The sequence below is a fragment of the Python bivittatus genome, unplaced genomic scaffold (assembly GCF_059951505.1).
Source record: "Python bivittatus isolate LINGU-HERP-01145 unplaced genomic scaffold, Pbiv_v1 ctg000980_np1212, whole genome shotgun sequence".
Taxonomy (NCBI): domain Eukaryota; kingdom Metazoa; phylum Chordata; class Lepidosauria; order Squamata; family Pythonidae; genus Python; species Python bivittatus.
In genome coordinates, this window is record NW_028277125.1 from 7,352,082 (window position 1) to 7,377,298 (window position 25,217).

General features: G+C 44.2%; 1 protein-coding gene across 1 annotated transcript in view; it reads right to left on the reverse strand.

Moving 5' to 3' along the window:
* EPHB3 (EPH receptor B3) overlaps positions 1-25,217 on the reverse strand; it is a 97,843-nt gene that overhangs the window by 54,530 nt on the left and 18,096 nt on the right. Inside the window, exons 2-3 of the mRNA XM_007426865.4 lie at positions 5,033-5,097; positions 1,605-2,277 (exon numbers count right to left, since the gene is read on the reverse strand). Of these exons, the coding sequence (XP_007426927.3) occupies positions 1,605-2,277; positions 5,033-5,097 (738 nt within the window). The remainder of the gene's footprint in view (positions 1-1,604; positions 2,278-5,032; positions 5,098-25,217) is intronic.

Sequence of the window (25,217 nt, forward strand, 5' to 3'; positions counted from 1 at the left end):
AAAGAACATCTTTTCTCATGTACAAGCTATGAGGCTGCATTTCCGGGGGAAGAGGGGGGGGAGCTGGCATTGGCAAGCTGTCATTTCCATGCGCGCTGAGAGAATCCATCTCAAAGCTTGATCGCAGGCATCTTTCCAGAGCAGAATTCAAGGTTCTGCCTTTGATCATATAAAGCTCTGAACAATGGCCTGGCTTTTAGATACCTTAAAAGGCTGCTGCGCCATGCAGTTCCTCCACAAGCTCTGTAAGACTGGGAGGCTGAAAATAGTATGTCTACAAACCCAGCGGCCCTCCCGTTACAGCACCACCCTCCAGTTATGGGCAACTCCCAGGCTCAACTCTATCTCTTCCAGCCAAGCTGGCTAGGAATTCAAGAGCTCAACACACCTGTTTTGAGAAAGCTGAAGTTTGCCTCCTTGTAGCTAAATTTAGGTGGCTTTTACTGCCCCGCCCCCCCAAAGCTAAGCCTTTCTACAGAGCGTTCCTTGAGACATCTTGATGGATAAGATTTATTTTTCATCCTTTTTTCAATCTAGATGACTCTTGCCTTGCCCCCAATTCAGGGCCACCGGTGCATAACAGTCGGAGGTCTTCCATGCTAGAACAGCTCAGCATCAATGAAGGTCACCTCTGTGGTTCTGCTTGAACCATTTCCAAATTAACCAAAACCAGAAAAGATAAATTTCATTCAAATGTATGCAGATCTATCTATGCACATGTGTACACAGCTTTAAACAGTGCTCTGCTGGCCTCTTACAGCCTTTAGTGGTGGGCTGAGACGTGCTAATTTCAGTACGGAATTTTAAAAGGTTGGGGCCAACTTGGAAAAGGTCCTGTTCTTGGGAGTAGATCTCTCCATGCATAGAGAAGTGCCTTCTAAGACATGCAGACCCCAGATTAAACCTACATTCACAGATGTCCACGGGGAGGAAGGGTGGAGGCAAGAACTTATGATGCAAGCACATAAAGGCAGAATTTGTATCGTGATGTCACTGAATGGATGTCAACATTTTATCAGAGTCATGGTAGGTTGTGGACACTTAGGCTGTTCACACAGAGGCAGGCAAGCTTCACACCTTCCCTATCTTTTTAATTTAAACTTATTGCTGGCCCAGGATGCATGTAAATGGTCAAAGAAAAACATGGCTAGGACTTAGGAAACTGCACAATAGATTAAAAGAGCCCTTCTCATAAGATGGAATGAGGGACTTGCTTTGGGTGAGGGATCATAACCAATTTATCTTTTTAATTCAACAGGGAGAGAGAGGAAAGAGGGGAGACTGGGAATAGGGTTTCCTGTTTCAAGTGCCATCAATAAGACTTTCACTAGAGGTCCTCAAACAGAAGATGGATGGTCATCTGTCAGAGATGGTCTAAAGCAGCTGGCTGGGGAATCCTGAGAGTTCAAGTTCACACGTCTTCAAGTCGCCAAGCTTGAGAAACCCTGGTCTAATGGATCCTACACTGAGCAGGAAGTTGGATTAGAAGACCTCAAGGTGCATTCCCACTCTAGGGTTCTAGAGTTTCCCTGGATGATCTCAGGGCACTAACCAAGCCTCCTCAACAATGCAACTGAAGGGCACCAAAACTGGCCACCGCTTACCTTGGCACTGCGTCTCCTTCATGGCCGGTTCATATCCAGCTGCACAAGTACAAGCTCCCACCGGTACCATCCATTCTCCATCCCCGTTACAGTAGAGTTTTAAGGGCACGGAGACTTCCACGGCGTTGGGGATGCAGGTCCCCGGAGCAATCACCAGGGAGGTTGGCTCTGCCCCTGTCAAGGTCTCCGGGAAGACGGCAAAGCCCGCAATGGTGCTGGAGCACTTCTTGTAGAAGGCCCGGACAGAGATGAGTGACATGCAGGCGCCCAGATCCTGGAAGGCCAGATAGAAGCCGTTTTTGGAAAGGGGCCCAAAGCTGCGCACCTTGGTGTTCATCCGGCCAGATTCCAGCTTGGAGAAACTCTCATCGGGGGCAATTGTATCCACTTTGATGTAAGGGTTTTCCATCCAGAAGGGGCTGGAAGCCGAAGCCGAATCGGTATCGGACTCGTAATAGAAAAGATTGAAGGTCTCTTTGCAAGAGCCAGGGATGTTGGGGATGCTATTACAGTCCCTTACGGTAAACTTCAGCTCGACGTAAACCCGCTGGACGTCGCGGCGCTGAATGAACTGGGTGCGTAGCCAGTTATTTTGGTTGGCGTCTCGGACATTGCACACTTGATACGTCCGGATGGGGTTCATGGCCTCATCGTACCCGCTGACCTCTTCCCACTGCGCAAAATGAAAATGGTGTCAGTGGGTTAACAAACCAAAACAGGAGAGGGATGGGGAAAGTGGGGGGGCTGCTAGGGAAAGGAGATCTTCGGAAATGCTGCTGGGTTCCAAATTATTTTTAAATTTGGGGTGTGATGACAGAAGGGCCAACTTGCTATTATGCAGGTAAATCCTTCAACCTATATAAATTACATATACTGGGAAACTTCGTACTGTTTCTCTTCCTTTGCATAATTTGTTTTCTAACTGTTATTACTGTTCATTCGTAATATGGATTACAGTTAACTGGGGGTAGGGTGGGGCCAGAGAAAGAAAGTTCCCTTTTCGCTATTGAGAATCTAAATTTAATCTCTGGCTTCTTCCACGTCAAAAGTGACACTGCCTCAATAAGGACTATGTATCGTAAGTACCAGAAACATGGGGAGGATGTGCTTTTAATTTACAAAAAGGAAAACCCACCTGCACCTTAGGGCTAACATGCATAACTGGGTGATGTTTCTTCTGAAATCTTAAGGAATTTAAATTTCAGATACCCAGAATGCCTGTTTCTTCACCCAACATTTTTATCGCTTATATTTGCAGGGTTTTGTCATACCTATACAAAGAGAAATCGATGGCCATCTCACCCTAGAGTTTGTCTGCCACCTGAAGTCCTTCATTACCTAAAAAAACCAGGGCTCGGTCAAAAAGCCAGGGCCTTCCTTTTATTAATTTAAAACCAATCCTCATTAGACAGAGGATGAGCTACAAAGCGCCAGCGGGTCAAAATTAAAAATGAAACCTGCACAGGCATCAACTAGCAAACGTGACTTGGTCTCAAGCCACAGAAATTGAAGTCCCAACAGAAAATGTACGAACAGGGGCAACTTCGGGCAGGTCCTTGCAGCGTTCCTAGCCCTGGTTTGGAAAAATTAAATAAAAAATTAAAATAAATAAATAAATAAACAAACAAACAAACCACCTATCAACTGTGGCTGGTGCCAAGAGAAGATGGAGAGATTTCCCCACAGCCCCACCCGGCTGCCAAGTCCTTGTCTGTGAATGAGGCGGCATGGAAAAAATGGAGAAGCCGGGTGCATTCTTGAGCACTGCCACCTTTGTCAGAGGCAAATCTAAAAAAACTGTTGGCAAGCAAAGGCACAGCAGGAAAGTGGTGGGAAGAAATATCCATTCCAGCAGTTAACTGCCTCTACTTGCAAGATCTTTTCTTGCAGCCATGAAGTCAATAAAGGTGTTAATGAATAACACAATCCAATAATATTAGTAAGCAAGTAGGGCTGGAGAAGGCTTAGTGCCCACAGGGCAGTGCTAAACTTTCCAAGGATCAAGGAACAAGAGGCTGCTTTGGAATACGTGGACTTGTAACTGTTCAAAACATCGGTGGTACAAAACTGGGGATGCCGATGTGGGTTTGTATCTGAAGTTATTCCAACTGCGGTCCCCAACGCAGACCCGGAGGTTTATGACTTCATGTTGTGTGAATCTAACCTTACCATGTCCTTGCGATATACCCAAGGTGGCAAGTGAGGTTTTCACATGTCTTGGAATGGCGGTCATTCAGTGACAAAAAGGGGCAAAGAGATTCTCTTCTGCTGTGGCCATCCTGGTCATTAAGCTCCTAAAATGTCCTGTTCCTTGATCGTAGCACCGCATGAAGTAGAGGAAACTCTTGCCTGCTTCCAAACCAGTTCAGATGAACTGCTTTATTATGTATTTATTGATTTGATTGATATCTCATCTTTATTTTGTGCAATTCAAAGTGGTGTACATAATGTTCCCCTTCTCCTATTTTCTCCACAATAACAACCCTGTGAAGTGGGTTACGCTGAGAGAGGGGGACTGGCTTAAGGCAAGATTAGAACTCATGGACTCTTGGTTCCTAGCCTAGGACCTTTAACCACTACACCAAACTAGCTCTCAACGTAGCACAAATGCAGTACAGGGAGTCCCCAGTTTAAGAACGAGTTCCGTTCCCAAGATCTGTCCTTAAGTTGAATTTGTATGTAAGCTGGAACAGTATTATTGTATAATACTGTGTTTCTCAACCTTGGCAACTTTAAGATGTGTGGACTTCAACTCCCAGGATTCCCCAGCCAGCCATGCTGGGGGCTGAAGTCCACACATCTTAAAGTTGCCAAGGTTGAGAAACACTGGTATAAGTAGTATTGTGTAATGGACTCAAACCATTATGTATTTAATTCGCATCATTGTGTATTTAAATCAGATTTTGCTACAATAGGCTCTGTTCTTAACTATGTAAACCAGGCGTTCTTAACCCTGGGACTCCCTGTATCTCTCTCTGTTCTTCATTAAAAGTCAAGGTGATGATGTTGTATGAATGCAGCCATTGTGTCTCATTTCCATATGCATATCCCAGCCAACATTCTTGCCCCCCCCAACGTGAAATGGCCTTAAAATAAAAACCCTCCCCAATTATAGGAAGGATTAAACCTAAGCTCTTTCCGATGTTGACTTCCTCCCTAAATGCAAGGACTTCAATGGTTCGATTCACACCATTTTTATTGGTTCCAAGACTGCGAGGCTCACCGGTAGGTTTTTCTCACAGAATGGGTAGGATTGACCAAGCGTGGCTGGAGAGATGCTTCAAAGCAGCAGATAAACCTTGACCGATGAAGAAGATACCGAAAGCGGAAGAAGAGAGGAAAAAGGGAAGGAAAGCCACTTATTCTCCCTTTTAGATGAAGTTCAGCCTCCTGTCCCATTTTCTTTCCTAGAAAACAGACCCTCTTACCCCAGTCTCTGGATGAGCTGTCCACGCCAACTCAGATGTCACCCACTTTGTGTCCATCAATGTTTCTAGAAGAGGAAAAGAGATAAAAACACAATCAATATCCCCCAAACCAAAAGAGAGGTTGAAGACCCTTCTTGATGGCCTAAAATGGTAAAGGTGGAGGAGGGGAACTTTAATCCACCAGATCTGGAGGGTATCATCCTCCTGGCCCCCTCCCCTTCCTCTCCTCTGCTTAGCAAAAACATCCAGAACTGTGTTTGGGTGTGTGGGTGTGTACTTACTGCAGCTCTGGTTGACAAAGGCTCGTTCCCACGACTAAGGCGGTGCAGCCGGTTTATCCGGCAGGGAAGAACAGCCGCTGCTGCTTTGCTATTCCCTCTTGGTACTCTTCCCTCATATATGTTTTAAATAAGGGGAGAAGAGAAGAATTTGACCGTCTGATCCACATTCCAGCAGCTGGTGATTAGCTGCCAAACCTCCTTGTCAAACATGCCCCAAAGAGCCTCTGATTCCATCCCCAAATTGGGGTGAAGAGAGAAAGGGTGGACCAGGGCTGCCCGGGAGCACACTGAATCACTGAGCTGGGGAGCTGCTGAGAGTGGGATTAGCTAAGCCTGACCTGAGCCTGCTTAGAGTCTGCGGCAGAGAACGAACAGCAGCTTGCATGGCAGCCAATAAGGCCAGGTAGAGAATGGGGCCCAAGAGAGATTGCACCCGGACTCGGATAGATGGCAGAAGGGTTGAGCCATTTAGAATTGACTGGACTCCGCTACGTCTGTATAGAAAAGGATGGTCAAAAACAGCATTTGGCTGGAGATGTAACAAGGACAATCCCTCTTTAAAGCATATGTTTTTACAACATCCTATACTTATTAAGTTTTGGGAGAAAGTAGCGGACTACATAAATATGATGGTGTGACAAAAGCTGAAATTTTCAGAGGATAATATTCTTTTGAACTATATACCTAGTACATGGAATTTGACATCTGGACAACATAAATAGATTCTCTGACCATTACTATGACCAAAAGACTGATATTGTGGCACTGGAAAGATAAATGTATGGCCCCACTCACTCAATGGATTGAAGACCTGATCGCACTTGCCACTTATGAGTGGATCGCCTATAGCCGTAGACTTTGTATGGACAAGTATTGTGAAATATGGGACTCGTTTATACAAAATACACTGGGTTAAAAGAAAAAAAAAACATGAGAGTCATATAACTCTATTAAAATAAATAAATAAATAAATAAATAAATAAATAAGTAAAGAAATAGGAGAGCGCATCACAAAGGCACGCAGGGAATGGGAGCCAAGGGAAAACTGCTTAAGAAGATATGGCAGGGGAGGGAGGCCAGGGAAGACTGATCACAGAACCTGCGTGCCATCCTTTGCCCTCCAGCATGCCCAAAAGAGCCACTTAGCAAGGCTGAAGCTTCCTGATCCCATTGCAACAGGCCAGAGGCATGCAAAAATGGGTAGCCCTGGGGCCTCACATGGCCTTGGAGAGGTGTGCTGGAGGACACCCTCCTAAAAACAGGAAAGGCAATGACCCAAACAAGATTGAATTGAAATGCAAAGAACATGAACTTCCTGTACATGGAGTAATTTGCCCAGCTAGGTGGCACCATTTGGGTGTCCTTGTTGTGAAAAGCTAAGCAGGGTCAGATCTGGCTAGTCCCTGGAGGGGAGGCCACCAAAAAATGTGAGGCCCATTGGGATTTTTTTTTTAAAGCCCTGGAAGAAAGCAATGCCAAAGCATTTGTTATTTTGCTAAGGAAACTAAGCGGACGTTCCATTAAGTGACCAGTTGAGTTCATCCGGGGGGAGAGTTTAACTTTAACTGAGGGGCTGTGTCCCCCCAAAAGAACAGAATTGTACCAAAAGTGGATTCGGAAAAGCACATTCCTTGGAAGTAGCTGAACACTCCCTTGGTTTAAAGAGAGATAATTCAGAATTTTAAGCTTGGTTACCACCTCCATAATAGTCAGAAAGCATGGCATCTGCCAGGAGATAAAACAATAAGAATCTTTGGGTTTGGCCTGCATGAGAAGGAAAAGGAGGAGGATCCCACATAATAAACAGGATAGCCCCACTCTGGTCATAGAAGCACCCCTTGATAATTACAAAGCACAAGCCATAATTTGCAGGAAACTCATTTTGCAGCTTATTTAGCATAGTGATTAATCTAGCCCGGAACCTGCCATCACAATACAATCCTTTTGCAGAAACATCTTACAAGTCCTCCTATGAACACTTGGGAGTTCGATAAGATTAGCCTTACTGGATCACAGCGAGGCCACCAGTTTGTTTCTTGGAGTGTCCAACCAGAGGCTTGTGGGGGACTCACAAGCAGGAAACAGGGACCTCCACCTCTCCCACCTTTGTCCAACTTGGAGGTAATATGGAGTCTTCAAGACTAATAGCCCCTGAAAGACCTGTCTTCCCTTCATAGATCCAATTCCCTTTTCAAGCCATCCAAGTTAGTAGCCATCACTGTGTCTTGTATAATGAACCCACATGTTTATTATGGGACGTAGAGTACCTGAAAGTACTTTCAAATGTGTTTTAGGTGCTTGTACCAAATACCAAATAAACAATTTGTGGATTAATTAACCCTGAATACAGTCCCCATTTGGCGATCGGTACTCAATCAGTATAATAAGAATATTAGCTTGTGAGTATAAGTTTTTCCTGAATTACCTGACATTCTTTTTCAGGGTGGAGAAAATCCACCTTGTTAGACAGTGTTTACAAAGGCTCCTGGTTCATATGGGGAGCACATCTCTCTTGTTCTACCTCACAGGAAGTTGCCATTGTGAAATGGACTTTCTCCCTGAGCATCAAACACCTCTGAAGGAATTTCTGTCCTCATACAAGTGAGAGGAAGGTAGGAGTCCATAAAGTCCTCCTGCTGTGTAAACTGGAGCAGGCCATGCTCTGGTTTCTACAGTGGGAAGACTCTGTGATTGCAAGGTTTTGCAGAAACAGGATTTTCCAGAAAAATCAGTCACTACAACAACAAAGCTCCATCAAAAACAAGGATGGGTGTCAGTAGACATGAAGGAACTCCATCTTTTAGACAACTATAACTAATAAGCGGGGAGGGGACCCCCAAGTATATATGTGATGAAATAGAGTTCTTGAAGAGCCCTCTTTACTACAACAATGTTTAACAGCCACAAAAATGCAGTCAAGAAGGGTTTCAAAGTCAGGATTTCAGCATTCCTTATAAGAACTCGACAGCAGCCAGATGGTTCAGATTTATTTATTTGATTTATATGTTCCCTTTTCAGCAGCACCTCACAGCATTTCCTCCTTCCTTGTTCTCCGTAAGAACACTCCTGAGAAATAGATTGAGCAAAGTCACCCAGGGAGCTTCTCTGGCTGATGGGGGACTAGAACTTGGGTCTCTCCACTCCTGGCCCAGCACCATTACCCACTATATCACACTGGTGGTTATCCCCATATTCAGACTAAAGCTGATGTGAGAATTTGATATGACCAGTCCCAGCTTCCCATAGCCTCGTTGGGGGCTTCCTGCTTCAGAGCTCAGGGTCTGAATTCCCCTGTTAGATAATAAGGAGCAGAACCTGAGGTTCACACAACTCTAGAATGCCTCCTTCCTCTTTTGAACCAACCAAAGTATCCGTACTAAGTTGCAAAACGTTCTGGATTTTTTACTCTGCTTTTTATGTCCTTCTGAACTGAAGGCTGATAAAAAATCTTTTCACTCCCTGGAATGACTACGGGGATGGTGGGAAGATTTCTCCCTGCAAAACAGATCACGTTTTAGAGAGAAAGAGGCAGATGCTGATTCCCCCCCCCCAAAAAAAACCCCAGAAGGTGGTGCCAAATGCCCAAATCTCATTTCTCACATTTGCTGCCTCTTTGCAACACTGCATGTTTGCAGACAAGACACTGTTCAGCGTTTCAGAAGCGTTGGAGGTGTTCCAGCAAAACCACACACCCAGGATTGGAGCCTTAAGCTTTGAGATGGAAGAAGCAAGGATTGGGGTGCTGTCTGTGCTACTGCATGATCCCAAAAAGTCTGGGGACTTTTTGAAACAACCTTGGGGCGGTCGATATCATCAACAAAACTGATCTTCACCTTATCAAGTTCTCACCACAGCCGTAAAGAAGTAACCCTTCTCTACGAAGAGTGTTGTAGAATAAAAATGATAGATCACAAGAAGCTGGGATGAAGAATCTAACCCAACACCGTCCACACCAGGGGGAGAAGCCACAAATTGCACGTCACACACTTCCAGCCCTTTTCACAGCAATCTGCATGCTTGATCACACTGCCAAAATGTGGCATCAAACTGTCAAGTGACACCATCAATTTCCTGCCCATTTTCCGCAGGACGTTGAATAAAGTCAGTGTGCTAAGTTGTCAATTGCCTTCGCAAACCTTTGAAAGTACAACCAGACCAAAAATACAATCAAGCTTAAAATCCCAGTTCTACCCCTCTGGAGAAGCCATCACACGAATCCTGTCCCTTGCAGGTCTGGATGGCCGTTTCTATGGGTTGAGCTGATATAAGGATGGATTCTGCCACCGGTCGTGAATTTTTGTTTTAAACTGATTGTGGGTGGTCTTTATATGTTTGTGTATTCGTTTTTATTGGACTGTGAGCTGCCCAGAGTCAGCTAGATGAGATGGGGGATCATACAAATTGAAGTAATAATAATGATGATGACGATGATGATGTAGGAAGGTGGTGATAATAGTAATATAGGAAGGTGGCCCACCTCTTATCTACAGGAACTAGTTGGGGCCCCCAGGAATTTTGGTAGGAATATTTTCCCCATCAAGTGCTGCTGAAGAGTTATTTTTCTAAGTATGATATGAACTGAATCTGGAGTCTTTTCCATGTCAAGCAAGTGTTCACACCATGAGCTCCATTCTCTCTTAAAAAAACAAGCGTGAGCTGCACCCTCAAAATCTTCCCATCCGCCTGGCAAGGGAGGGCATTATGACCTGTCAACTAATGTTACCTACTGCCTATCCAGAGATGTAATTTAATGGCTCCATATTCACTGGCAGGAAATCTGGCTGTTGAAAGGAGTGGAAGCAATGTATATTCTCTGTCTTGGAATTAAGGGCCACAGAATACAGAAAGTGTTCAAGACCCAAAAGGTTGGGTCCATGCACATGTGAAACCTTTATCTTGGTTTTGCCTTAGCAGGTTACATGAGTCCAGCCATGAACGCTTACAAGCCATGATTCAGTGCATCATGTGTGAACGCAGCAATTGCGGCTTGTTCAGAAAACCATGTCTTGATGTAACTTTTTGCCTACCACCGTCCCCTAAATATAAGAATGCAATTTGCAGAACAATGGATAAGGGGAGCTGGGAATTCTGGGGGTTGGGGTCCCAACATACCTAGACGGGGGAAGACTGATTTCATCCTTCCTCTCTCTCAAGCTAAAGGCTGCTATATGCAACTGAAACTCATCAAATACAGATTACGTGATCTGCTATGGCAAGTCTGAACAGTGTTCAGACAGCCAAGGACAAAAAAGCTTCCTTAAACTGGAAAATATATATTAATTACATTAATGTACAGCCATTTCATCTCATTTATTATTAAAAATCATTCCAAATAAGAGTATCCACAGACCAGGCCAAAAATCCCTATCAACAGCTGTAGGAGAGCAAGCTTCAAAAATTTCTCGGGAGGGTGAATCAGACGGTTGGGCTTCTGTTCCACTAGCAGCATCTGAAAATGCTGCAAGTCCTTCTCTCCCGGCGTCTCTGTGACTTTATCTCATTTGGAGGTCGAGGTTGCCAGTAAGATTTTGGCCCCTGAGTTTGCTTGGCTCGGCTTTGCTTTGCTCACACGGCGATGTGTGGGTGGGATGGAAGCAAGGCGAGCCAAGTCCAAGGAGAGCCCAGCCAATAAACCAGAAGAAAGCATTAAAAAGGCCCGGGCCTCCCCACCAATCTTGGGTGAAGTCAACATCCTTTTTTGGGGGGTGGGGATCTCCAAAATACCTCCTTGGAGCTCTCTCCTGCCAGGGTTCCCTAGCAGGAACTGAATTCTGGCCGGAGATGTTCTCTCTGAATCCCGATGCCAGATCCACGTGCTCACCTGAAAGACAGATGCTGCGCGAGGAGGCATGAGTCCGCCAAGAAAGCTAGAAATAAAAATGATCCTTAGAATAATTAGAAAGCTCAGACAGAGGTCAACCACCAAAGGAGAGGTGAACAGGGATATTTTCAAGCCTTCTGTAATTTGGAAGGAGAGAAAAGGAGGAGGAGAAAAGGGGGGGGGGTCCATTTTAACATGTTGCAAAGATGACTGTACGTATAGCTGCCCGTCCCACCTCCTTCTAACCCAGGTCCCCCGATGGGAAGCATAAACAGGTTCAGCAGGGGCTCTAACCCTATTGATCCGTTATTCTTGAACCAGGGGTAGGCCACGGACATCGGTGGAACAGCTTGCATGTGCTGGAGAAAATCTTATTTTAATGAGCAACCGAGTTGCACAAATACATTAATCCAGTAACAAGGGGATCTTATATCTGCAAAGGGGGCTAAGAAATAAATCTGGCATGCATCTTATCCCCCCTTTACATTTGATACCCTCCCCCCAAAATCTCTGGAAAAAAAATTTGCCCTTAAATGTTACGTTTTAATGGCAGGGAGGAAAGCCGTGAGTTTGATCCTTAAAGGAAAAGGGGCTGTTTTCATGCAGCAAATGCTAGACCAGTGTTTTTCAACCTGGGCAACTTTAAGATGGGTGGACTTCAACTCCCAGAATTCCCCAGGCAGCTTTGCTGGCTGGGGAATTCTGGGAGTTGAAGTCCACCCATCTTAAAGTTGCCCAGGTTGAAAAACACTGCCCTAGACCCACCATACTCCTATGACAATGGCTGCACTGGCAGGGGATGATGGGAATTATAGCCCAATGCATCTGAAGAACACTGGATTGGAGTTGTGGTGTCCTCTACTCAACACTAGAGTAAAATACTCCAGCTATGCCAAACCAAGAGCACTTAGCACAATCCCCATTCCTAGGCTGAGAGGCCAAGGCGATAGAAGAGAAGTGAATGTTGCTTTTCTTATTTTTTCCTGGTGCATTTTCCAATGTCAGGCCAGCAAACTGTTATTTGGGCTGCATATCTGGGATATTACGCACTGTTTTTCCATGCGTGTATCTACCCACCTCAGAACTGGGTTCTTCTCAACTTTGGCCGAGAGCAATGCATTGCACGGTGGCCAGCTCATGAAAAAGACGTGTCTACCTAGCTCATTAATATACGTATTTACTCATTTCAGTCAATAATCAAATGATCCAAAACTTAGGAAGTGGAAGAAGGCAGTGATGAATTATGGCTGTCCTCTTACTAGGAAATTCTGGATGAATGCATCCATGAACGCAGCAGAAGCTGAGCTGGCCCCAAAGGAGATTCTATACCCCCAGCAAGTAGCTGCGTCCGGCTGACTTTGTCCGGCTGGGCAGCTAAGTAGGGTCAGACCTGGTTAATCCTTGGATGGGTGATTACCAGGAAACCTTGAAGTTCTAGATTAGACAGAAAAAGTAATATTATTTCTGCAGTGCTGCCCAGAAAACCACATAGAAATATCTATAAAGTCACTAAACATTAAGCTGGACTTAAAGAAGTTCTCACGTTTAAGTTGCTCAGCAGACTTTTTAAAATTGTCATGAGAAGCCGGAAAGACGTCCTGGAGACCCATCCACTCATATCTTTTTTTTTTTTTGGTGCATTTTGGTTGGCCTGATAAATTTCCAGATAGGTGGGCAGCACCCATAAAAAACAAGCAGGACTAGACTTGGTTAGTTCGTGAATGGGGCACCACCAGAAAATCCAGAGCGGGCTGGGCTGTCCCAAAACATTCCAGAAGGCAGCAAAGATGAATAGAAACCTGATAGAAAGTTGAAAATTCACTTTCAAGAATATGACAGGATTGTAGCCCTGACGTTGTCATTTGCCAGGAGTCAAACTCAGCCAGAAAGAGGATTTATCTTATGAACCTTGTTCGTCTTCCAGTCCTTGTCAAGGGAAGCCAATAGTGGAAAGGCTGAAGCCAGAAAATGTCAGGAGTTTGAAAGGACAATAGTGTTCCCCATTTAAAAAAAGTATGAATTTGGGTCTCCCAGTTTCCGAGGGTCTTCAAAATATCACCTCCCTTGAAGACATCTCCCCAAAAACACGGACCCCCAGTTTCCAGCTCTGATTTCTTGACTTGAAAGTTAAAAGAAAACTTCCCGGCTGTCCTTCTTTCTGAGCAATTATGCTTTTTTTGAAAACAAAAACAGAAATAAAAACTTACTGCATGGTTTATGTCATGTTTTGGGTCGCAGCTTGTGTAATGTTTATGTAAGAAGTTTGTCTTTTACACAACGCCACCACAAAATTGGCAGGATCGCTTTGCCACTTAGAGCCGAGCCGAGAGCCATTTCAGTTTCTTAAAACAAGGCAAAGAAATATTTACGTAACCAGTTGAGAGTGTCGGTGGAGAAATGGTTTCATTAAAGAAAAACAAAAAGTCTTCCAAAGGCTTTGCTTGTGTGGACCTGCCTAACGTCCCTTTCTGCAGCCACTCTGACATCTTTCATAAACAAACAAGCAACAGCAGAAAGACGCCAACCCATCGGGGATTACAGATTCAACCCAATCATGCAATAAAGCAAATTAAATCAGTTATGCACCTGGGCCACAAAGCCAATTCAGAGTAAGATCCCTGCTTTCTGCCTTACTCTCTGTTTTCACATGGCACCGGCAACATGATTTCTTCCTTCTCCCAATCTTCTGACGGTGTATAAAAGCCTCACTCTTTTTATGGAAAGCAAACGGTTTTGTAGAAAGCATCTTTCTCTAAATCTATGGGTTTCAGCTCAGCCCTCCGACAGCTGATATTTACTTTCGGGCAAGCTGCTTCTTTACAAAGTACCTGAAATGCTGTTGGAGGAAGTGAAGGATGGGACAAGCATCTGATTGATCGCTACATGTATATCTTTTGCAGATGCATAAAACAGCTGGCTTTATAGAGGGTGTTAATCTTGATTAGTGAACTAACCCATTTTCTGGCTTTGCAGAATATGCAGAGTCATAAACTAACCCAATGTATTAGGGTTTTCCAACACACTAAGCCTCAAAAACTAACCAAGATTTATACTAACTTGGTTAAGCATATCACGTGAACCTAGTCACTGGGGATCTTACTTCCTAGTATGGTGTCTGAACTAGGTCAGGACAGGGGTCAAAAGAAGTGTAAGAGATGTACTTGTATTTCTTATTCAAATGCAATTCAAATATATAAAACAACTCATCTTCCTGGAACATCCATTGGACTGGAAGAAAAGGTGTAAGAAACCCAGAAGTTTCACCAGGACAGTTAAAGATCTCGCTCCCACACACTCAGTTTTTCACTTTGCTTAATTGTTTAGTCTGTGGTTCAATATCCTGCATTATGCAAAGCCAGATAATGGAATAATTAGGGAACCAGGTCAAACTTGTTGTGTGAACACATCTGTAGGTACAAAAGAAGTAACAACACCTGAAACTAGATCACTCAACCACTTATAATCATACCCAAAGGAGAACTGACAATCAGGAATTTCTTGTCAGAGAGCAGCTGAGCAAGAACGGTAGCATCCGTTAGTAAACTGATTTTAAACACAGATATTCCTTCCCTTCACACATGCAGAAATGATGCTTCCTTAGCCTTCCAATGGGATGTTTGCTAGAAAAAGGCTCACATCAACCACCATGGTTCAACCAGTTTGTTCAACCACATCAACAAAGCCAACATATACCATCCAACTGCAACTGCATGTTCACGAGCCACACCAAGCTGAAGTCAACCCATATTACGGCTCAGCTTCTTCTGTACACCTAGGCAATGTCAACAGGCAGCTGGAAGTGTGGTCTGGTGGGAAGATATCTGGTGATGATCCTGGTCCAAGTTGAGTTTTATCAGTCATTGCAAAATGGGGCACTCCTGTCACATAGCTGGCATTTTTTCCATGGCACTCTACTCTGGCCCTTAGCAACTGATTCCAATGGATAGTAAACAGGTAGTACGTGAAAGAAGGGCTCAGCCAAACAGATCCCTGCTGCTAATTATTCTGGGGGAGGCATGAATTAAAAGAACCTCTTCTTCTAGATTTCAAGCTTCAAGTTGGTGAAATGGAGTCAATCTTGCTGGCTTTACATTGTTCATAAGCATCTGCAGTGGGGATGTCATGGAATGTGTCCCATGAAAGGAGAAGGAAAAACATAGGATGGGTGGAACCCTGTTGGAGAGACTCGGCCAGACGGAATGTTCTCCTGTGGGAAAAAAGTATCTTACAAACAGATAGCTAAGTTTTTCCCAGCCAAAGGGCAACCCCAAAAGGTTGAAGACATGCAGGTTCAAAAGTCCATGCAAGTCTGTGCTGATCTATGGTGTAGCCAAGGATAGGTGCCAGATATTCATCCGAACCACAACGCTGTGGAAATTTCAGACCAGCTTTCCATAATCCATAGTCTAGGAAATGCCTAGAAATGACTTTCCTGAGTGATAAACTCTAGAGCAGTGTCTACATAAAATCTAGAACATGCTGGCTGGGGATTCTGGGAGTTGAAGTTCATACATCTTAAAGTTGCCAAGTTTGAAAAACACTGCTCTAGAACAACACAAAAGGAATAAAATGTGGGAGGAAGAAGGGTCATCCACAGCAATGCCAAGATCAGATCATGGTTGATCAGTGGATTTTAAGATATACTGAAGGATGTACTGTGCACTTCATTTTGACCCAATCTCAAATTTTATTATGGGCAAATTAGGAGTTAGAGATGATCATATCAACAAATGATAAATAGATGACAGAGAGATAAACCAATGACAGATAGATATGATCAAAGAGGGTCAGATAAACAATTGAACACTAGATAGATAGATAATAGACCGATAGACCAATGATAGGAAGAAAGAGAAAGAGGGAGAGAGGGGTTCTTATACATCTTTACACCAGAGCAGTGTTTTTCAAACTTGGCAACTTTAAGATGTGTGGACTTCAACTCCCAGAATTCCCCAGCCAGTATGCCCCAGAGGCTAGTTTAGATTGGTCAGTGTTGAGTACTATATTGTTTGAAGGCAAGGGTAAGTTTGTTAATATACTCCTGCCTCATCCTAGATGACTGAAAGCTATTTAAGTATTTTGCTTCTAGAGTAGTGTTTCCAACCATGGCAACTTCCACGTGTGTGGACTCCAACTCCCAGAATTCTTATCAATGGCCCTGTTGGCTGTGGAATTCTGGGAGTTAAATCCACACATCTGGAAATTGCCAAGGTTGGAAACACTGCTCTGGAGTGAGATTAGGTTGACCAGATGTTGAGCAATTGCATCAAGTCTTCTGAACAGCACAAAATGGGGGCTCTGGCCACGAATGGCCAAATTGGAGAGCCACCATGCACACCGTCCATAACAAAACTAACCCACATAGCAGTTGGGACTTCTCAAATCCTGTTGGGACCCAGCCAGCTTAGAGCACGTGCACATGCACGTGAGAGAGCGGGAGAAAGAGAAAGAGAGAAGGAGAATATGTTTCATTCATAGCTGCATGAAGCTATGGGGGCTCAAGGTCAGAATAAAACTGGTAGAGCTCCAGCTAGTGAGGGAAATTTCCCCAGTCCCAGCTTTTGACTCCCTGCCCAATCCATGGGATAATTACAGCTGGAGCAAGCAGACCCACGTTCTCCGCATTCAGGATGCTCTCGGTACTATTAATCCAAATAACACTCTGATCAGCAACACACAGGACAATGGAGTGACGCCTTTTGTCCCAAACAAAAAACAGAGAACCTGAGGTTGTGCTTTTCCTGCTGACGGGGGTTTTGCCAACACAAAAGTGCCGATGCATGGAGTGACAACACAGCACTATCAGCCTGAGGGGAGACTCCCTCCCCACGCTTTTCCCCAAAGCCCAAGCCCCCATTTCTGTTCCATCGGACCCTCCTGGCTTGAGTCTTGGTCTGAGCCTCTGCAGCAAAAAGGCTGCTTAACTCTGCAACTAAGGACCTGCTCATCGGAGTGTTTCCTGCACAACCCCTGGCTTCCTCTTTGGGGGTCCCATGCCCCCACAAGTCTCTTGCTGTAGTATGAAGGCGAAATGTATTTCCCCTCTCACAACGTAAAACTGAAAACCCTGAATCCAGAAACCGTCTTGGACAGTCCAGGCAGGGAGCATGGCTGATTATCTCTCCAAGTCCCTACTGCCCAGGAAACGTGACATCAATTATCAGGACCACTCGACCTGCCTTGGCTGTTTAAATGAAAAAAAAATCTCACTCCAACCTTGGCAATTCCCAGATGTGTGGATTCAACTCCCAGAATTCCACAGCCAGCAGGGCCATTGATAAGAATTCTGGGAGTTGAAGTCCACACACATGGAAATTGCCACGGTTGGAAACGCTGCTCTAGAAGCAAAATACCCAAATGTCTTTCAGTCACCTAGGATGAGGCTGGAGTATATTAACAAGCTCAGCTAGGCCGCAAACGATATGGCACCTTTTCACAAACAGTTTCTTAGAATGGAAAATTACTCCATGGAATGTAAATCTGCCCCCTTCTCTGAGTACAGATCCCTAGCTGCCTTCTGAATATTGTACTAGTGTCCTCTAATCCTATATTTTAAAAAAGGGCAGGGCTCCAGTCTCATGGTTGTGGCTGCCATCTTGACTTTTGTGACCCCCCCGAGGACACCCCCCAGATCAAAGCTTGCTCAGTAATCCTATCAGAATGACCAGCCTCACTCAGGGAAATCAAGAAAGCACAGTAACTCTTCCAGTTAATCAAGGTGACTTCACAGCCACGTTTATATAGTTTTATTATCATTATCATTAATTTATTTACTTAAATTTTTTTGGCTGCCCGTCTCCAGGGGACTCTTTGTCAGAAACAATATGGAGGTGGTCTGCCAATGCCTTTTTCTAAGATTTTTTTTTTTACTTCCCCATCTAGCTGACAGTGGTGGGATCTCCTAGTGGTTTCCCATCCAAGTAATTCCCAGGTATGTCCCTGCTTAGCTTTTTAACAGGAGAGGGGGATTAACCCAGGTTATCTAGTTGCGGTGACTGTGATGCAGAGACTCACAACACCCTGGCCTTTCTAATGAACAGGCCCCCTTCCGTGGCCCATCCCTGTCCCAGACCAAGGCCGTCACGAAAGTTTCAGCAGAGCTGCGCGTGGGGACAGCCGCTACAACGGGGCTAAAAGGGTCAGAAGTTGGAACACAGCGACCTGCCAGCCCACTTTGTGGAAGAGATGGCAGCGGGAGGGGGGAAGAGCAGAAAGGAACGTAAGTGAACAAGACATGTGCCCTTCCCATGCTCTTGGCCACATCCCCGGGAGACTTGGACCTGTCAGGGCAAAGCTATTCCAGGCCCATGAAAGACCACGACCCCTCACCAGAGTCTCTCTGCAGCTTTTCCAAACCGGTCCAGAAAACCCCTCTGTGCAATGCCTTCGACGTGCAGGCAGCCGCTGTGTGCCAGCTCCCCCTGCAGGGGACAAGCGGCCTTGCAGCCATGCTAGGCTGCACATCTCCGCACCGTTTGCTCCCCGGCCGCTCAGGCTTTCCATCCCTGCCTCTCCTGCCTTGATGCCGACGCCTCCTGCAATCTTTATTTATTTATTTATTTCAGAAAAATTAAAGCTGGATATTGGCTTCCTCCCTTTGCACCACTTCAAAGGAAAGGCGATTGATTTCCTTATCATATCAATAACTTCCCAGCCGGAAAACAAACAGTGCTAAAGGATGTAAAGGACCCACGGTAGGAAGACGAGAAACTCTGAAAGGTTGTTTGCGTCAAGGCAGGAACGCTGTCCAGCGCGTACGTGTTACTAGCGGTGCAGCCTGGTGACATAAATGCACATATGCCACATTCAAAGAAGCTTTAAAAAGAATCTTTGTGCAAGCTAACATTAAGCCAGCCAGCTTGTGCAAGGCCTGGGGTCTTGAACAGCAAACCCGAGAAATTTCTGCAGGTGAATTTTTCCTGGCGAGTAGCAGGAAGCAGGAAGTGACTCAAATAAGTGGGGTACTTCTACGTAAAGCAAATTGCAGCTTGATTTCTGTTTGCAAATATTAATATTAATATATTGCTTTACGTGTGTGTGTTTTCTTTTCAAGAAATCCTGTGTGTTGTGGCAGAGATGAAAATCATCAGCCTTCAAATATTCTAACATTAAACTGGAACACAGGTACCATGTTCAGGGGGCACTTAGCTGTGTTCGCACAACCTAGTTATTCAGCTTGCCAAATTAAACCATTTTCTGATTTGCAAAATACAATGAACCATACTGGAGCTGGTTGTGCGTAACACACTAAGCCACAAAAGGCCTAACCATGTTAACTCTCAGACAGTTTAGCATGCCACGTGGTTACATCTGCTTGACCTTTTCATGACCTCGAAGTGTGGGATGTGAACCACATCGATCCTTTTCTATCACAACATTTGCATCCAACACTACGGTCTGAGTATATCAAGAACCCTAAGAGAAAGGATTTTCTTCTTCTTCTTTTTAGTTTAGTAACCAGTATCGTACAGTGGTTAAGATGCTGGACTAGAAATGGGGAGATTGTGCATTCTGTTAGGATATATATCTAATAAATAAATAATTTTTTCCATGCTGGCTTAGAATCCTAGAACTGATTACCCAATAGACTTGGAATGCGCTCAGCCAGGAAGGCTGTGTTTTATAACATGATATAATCACAGTATAGACAATCCACATCGTCTGTGTGGAGTAACGAAACATGTGCCACACCACTGCAATGCCAGTGCCATGCCTTAAGTACTTGTGTGAAGCATTGCGACACAGGTATGAAAGGGTGGAGCTTTGCGGCGTGATGTCATAACACGTTTTATCATTTTGCCATCATATGATCTCTATTCCCTACGATACTTTTTTGGATGTTGGTGGTGCCTGCAAGTCAGTGTTGACTCCCATACAGTGAGTCTCTGCAGTTTTCTTGGCAGGGTTTTCAGAAGGGGTTTGCCCTGGCCTCCTTCTTCCTAGGGTGGAGAGTGGTTGGTCCAAAGTCACCCAGCTGGCTTCATGCCTAAGTCAGGACTAGAACTCTCAGTCTCCTGGTTTCTAGCCTTGGTGCCTTCAACCACTAGACCAAACTGGCTTTCCATATTATTATTAGGGGCTGGATATGGGAAGTCCTGACAATGTACTACAGCCAGCGGAGATCTTCCAAGGTTTCAGGAGCTGCTATTCCATGTAGAGCCTCACCTTTACCAAACTGGGTGGCCTTCAGCCCTCAGATGTGCAGACAATAGGAGGCATAACCCCAAACACCTGAAAGGGATCATGTTGGAAAAGCTAACATAAGAGTGATGCCCTCTAGGTCACCTCACACTCTTTGCAGCTTTGATTTACGTGGACTTTGTAATTTGCTCATGTCTTAAGATATGAAGATTTAAGCTGCAGTCCAATATCTGGGAAGAAATTGCCCTGAATTCCATAGGCTTATCCTGAATAACCCTGCATTGGATTGCACTGTTAGGCTCAATTGGAGAAAAGGCCACGAATGGTTATTGTCACCTCTTAAAAATAAATTGCCTATCTGGAAACCCCTTCTGGAAACTTCAGAGCCTATCATCCTCCCACACATTTTGTGGAGAGAATCCAGAAATTGCCTACAGAAGGCAAAAACGTATGCACTGCAGTAAGCAAGATTGGGGGTTGCTAACAAAGCGAGGCTCTTTGGTTGTGAGAGTTATGCAAGGTAGGAGCGAGAAGGGAAATGCGCCAAACTCAGCCAAAAAGGAAAAAAGGAACACGGTGCAAAACTGGATTTGATTAATAAAATAGAATGTGCTGTTTCATGTGTGCAGTTAACAGCCTTAATATATAGCTTAAAACATATAATTAGCACTTATCCAATAAACAAGGCATGTACTGTACTGTTTAGCATTTTCTAAACCTAGCGTATTATACACAGAGATTTTATGCAAAGAATTCTATAAAGCGTATTCTTCCAGGGAGTGTAAGTGGTCTATTGAGTTTTAACTTAATATGTTTTCATAGCTAGATAAATCAATTAGTCTGTATTACTGTTTAGGAAACACACACAACCTCAACTGATTTAAAATCAGCTTTTTTTCTTGTGCATTTAATCCATCCACATGCAACTCACCCCACAGGCTTTTCCAACCTGGCGCCTCCCAGGTCTATCAGAACGGCAACTCTCAAATTTCCTAACTATCTGCTCTGGTGACTGGGTATTCTGGGAACTGTAGTCCCCACAAAATTTGGATGGACCCAAATTGGGGAAGTTGCCCCATCGCTTTTAATCCTTCTCTGGTGCACTGACCTGTAAGAACATGGTTATGGCAGAACTTCTGAACAGAAGACAAAGCAGAGGTCAAGAAGAAGTTGGGACAAAAGTTGAAGGAATAATCAAAGGCCCTGAATCAAAATATTTTAAAACAGACTTGTATGAATGACCTGCCATCAAGGGCAAGGAATTCTGTGCAAGTGAGCAATAAGCCGGAAAGGAAGAGAGATGGATTATTTTTCTGGGGTTGGCCAGAAATTCTTCACCAAACTGGGGGTCCGAGAACCAGGATGGACAATATCTCTGATTTATTTTGAAGGGGTAGAATAAATTCTCAAATCATTTCTCAAGAACTGGGTGGTGACACAGTCCTGTCACCCAAGGCCCACAGGAGACATTTCTTTCTGACATTTTCCCTTAAGATATAATTGAAACCTGAGAAGATTGTGGACTGCTCTAAAGATGATTGTACAATGAAAGACAGGACATCCACACACACACCCTGTGCCACCTCCTCGCTCAAGAAGCATAACAACATCCCAGACCACCCAGGAGAAACTTATCCACATTCTTCTCTCCTCTGAAATTATTTCTAAAATGAATTGTCTTTCATTATGTTAAGGAAGAACTGGAAAAATTAAAACAAAGAATAAAAAACTACTGGGGATTTGCTTAGCATGGCATTTGTTTTCTGTTCAGCCTGGAAGAACAGAACAGGACAGAAGAACAGACCAGAAGGAGCTTCAGAGCAATTGAAGTCCTCTTCCAGTGCACTTGATACAAAACTCTTGTCCTTACTATTTTCTCAGTACACTGATACAGCAGAAGCAGTTTCCCCATCTTGATGGCAACCATTAAGCAGGCTAGAATAAGGTGATGTGCAACACTGTATGAAGAGTCAGTTCTACATGTGAATAGTTTCCTTTTCTGTGTTTCTGCTCCAGAAATAGACCCCTTACACTCTAATAGGCCCGGTGAAAGTTTTCCAAAATAAGATTTGGAAGTGTTCTTCCAGTTCAAGGATGCAAAATGTACAGCCCAGAACATCCTTTTTGTTGACCCCAGAAACTTCTGACTGGGGACACCAATAATTTGAGGTTCTATTTTTACATTTCTGGAGCTTTGGGAGGATTTTAATTGGAAAAAGAGGATGCCTTAAACTTTTTATAAAGGGAACCAGATCTAAAGGGAACCATTCCACAACTGGAAATGGTTGAACTCTTCTTCTATTTTTGGAACGTGGTCCTCATATGACATCCAAAGCTTGTGCAATCCCTCATGATTCATTTCTCTTTGTCTTTGGGAGATTCTTCTCTGACTAGGAAGAAAATTGGGAGAAAGCAACACAGACCTCAGGATCCCATCCATCTACAACACGTTTCAACACCAGTGCATAAGTTATCCACCTCAATCTTCTCCTGTCCACAGCCACATCACAAGGGCAGGTGGTGTTTACTCAGAGAGGAAGGAGCATCATTCAGCACAGAGGGTGTAAACACTTGTCTTCCTAGCCCAACATACCACCAGACAGGAACCTGTTATTCTGTGGAGCAACTTTTGCAAAAAACAGATATGCACACAGACACAGACACACACCACCATTAAGTATGTGAGTCTTGAGCCACTCCTTGAAGGAGGAGGAAAGAAGAAGAGCTACATTTTTCTGTGGGCAATGTGTCGGCTTGTAAACTTCATCACTTTGACAGAAAAAGTGAACCAAGGCTTGCTAAGAAAAGGCAAACAGAGAGAAAGTGGATTTTGGGTGTTTCTTGGGAAGTTTGCTCAGGTTTGCTCAATACCAGTCTGGGGAGTTACAGATCAACAGCAAAGGGCATTTTCCTTCATGGAAGGTGCTCCGAATCTCAGCCCTTCTGAACTTGGAACCTCCAGATAGTTTGAGATTGTGACTCTCAACGAAAAAGAAAATGTCCACAACAGCTGGTTCAACACTCCTGAAGGCCATTCAATTCAGAAAGGCTAGTCTGTCACGTGGCATATTCTGATAGGTATACGAAAGTCTCTTTCCTGAAGCCTTAAAGCTGTTTTTTGCCAACTTTCTGCAACGGTAGACCACTAACCAAATGTTAGGAAAATGTAGGGCTTGCTCAATTAAACAAGCACCCCTCTCCCTAGGGTTTTGCTTTCAGAGCACTGCAATTGCCATTGTTCAGCAAACAGAAGTTGCATTTCTGAATGCCTTCTCATTCCTTTTAAACTAAATTATGTACCAAAATTGAGGATTTATTTACCACTTGAGGGAGGAGTGGAAGGAACAAACAGGCTGTGGCCAGTGAAGACAGGAAGGTGGACCCCCGATGGACTTCCATGAACCACAGCTCTGTGGATCATTGCCCTTGAGAGCCATTATTACTCTGTAGAAATATGCCAGATCAGGGTTTGGCAACATAGTGCCTTTGACTCCTCTGCCTAGATGGCACCAGCAAGCCCTGAAAATTAAGCAAGGCAAATATCTCTCCTGCAGTTTCGGGAGATTTCAGGCAAGACCACACCCAGATGTCAAGAATGAGATCATCAAAATCACATGCAATTGTAGGTATTATTCTTTAAAGGGGGCATCATGCAAGCCTTGGAAGATGTTTCTCTCCTCATTTTCTAGACACACAAGAGCAGCTCTTTTTATGGGGCTGGAGCTGCAACAGCACCTGAAATGGGACCTCTCATATGTGACCATATGAACAATCCAAGATGCAGTAGCTCACCCAAGGAAGAACAGAAGCTGCACTGTAATCTCATCAGATAGACAGCTGACCTTTCTTCCGTTTCATGGAATTTTTCAAGGAACGTGTCGGATTGCTAGCTTTTGAAAAAAATCAAGTTTTGTGCATGTAGGTCCTCACCGCACCACCATAATTTTCAGACTTCTGGATCCCCCTCTCCATCTGCTTTTTCTCTGTTCTTTGCTTCCTTTCCTGATACTCTTTCTTCTCTTAAAAATAAAGAAATCATGTGCTTTTGCAAATATTGAAAAACTAGCCCGTGTATGCTTGCATAAAACAAGCCTGTCTGACATCGGTGTTGATGCATGCCATCTGTTTTGACTTTAGCACTGAATTCATACACTCTCTTATGTAGCTCTCCAGGTCTTCTAGAAATGAGCTTAGGAGACTGTATGTGAGAATTATCCTGAGGACCAGGTTGCGTTGAACAAATGAGACTTGTTTCAAGGCCCCTTATTAGCATATATAGCTGAGCAAGAATTTAAACTCTAATTTTCCTGAATGAACCCCAATAATGATATGTTATAAAGCTTCCTGTTTTGATCAATGCACAGGGCACTCTTGAACATGGGAGTCAAGAGAACTATTCAGGACTCATTATTTATTATCTCAATAAGATTCACTAACCGTCTTTATTTTAAGAGTAATATTTTTAGCTGCCAAATCCTGCACAGAGCTCAAAAATATTTCTACTCTTCAAAGCGTCCGGTCACTTGAGATTCCCCAACCTGTCTTTGGGAAGAGATGAGTTAGGGATCTAGCTAATTCATTTTTTATAGCATCTGTGACATTCTTCTCCAACCTGATGTCCTCCAGATGTTGGATTTCAGCACCTAAATTTCCCTGCTGCCACGACCTTCAATGCTTTCAATTCTGGCTATTAGTCCAATACATCTGTAGGACACAGCACTCAGCCCCCCAAGTTCACAAGTTACAACAGCCATAAAACAAGGATTGGAAAGCTAGAGGACAGACAAAGGGTTCGAATGACATGACGCCCTGGTGTCCTGTTCCCAAGCTGTCAGTCTGGGTGGCACAACCATGAGAAAGATTCTACATTGTTCCATGTCTTCCATTAATACCATTTCAGATGGCTACACTCAGTTGGCCTTTTAGAAATAGGAAATTCACC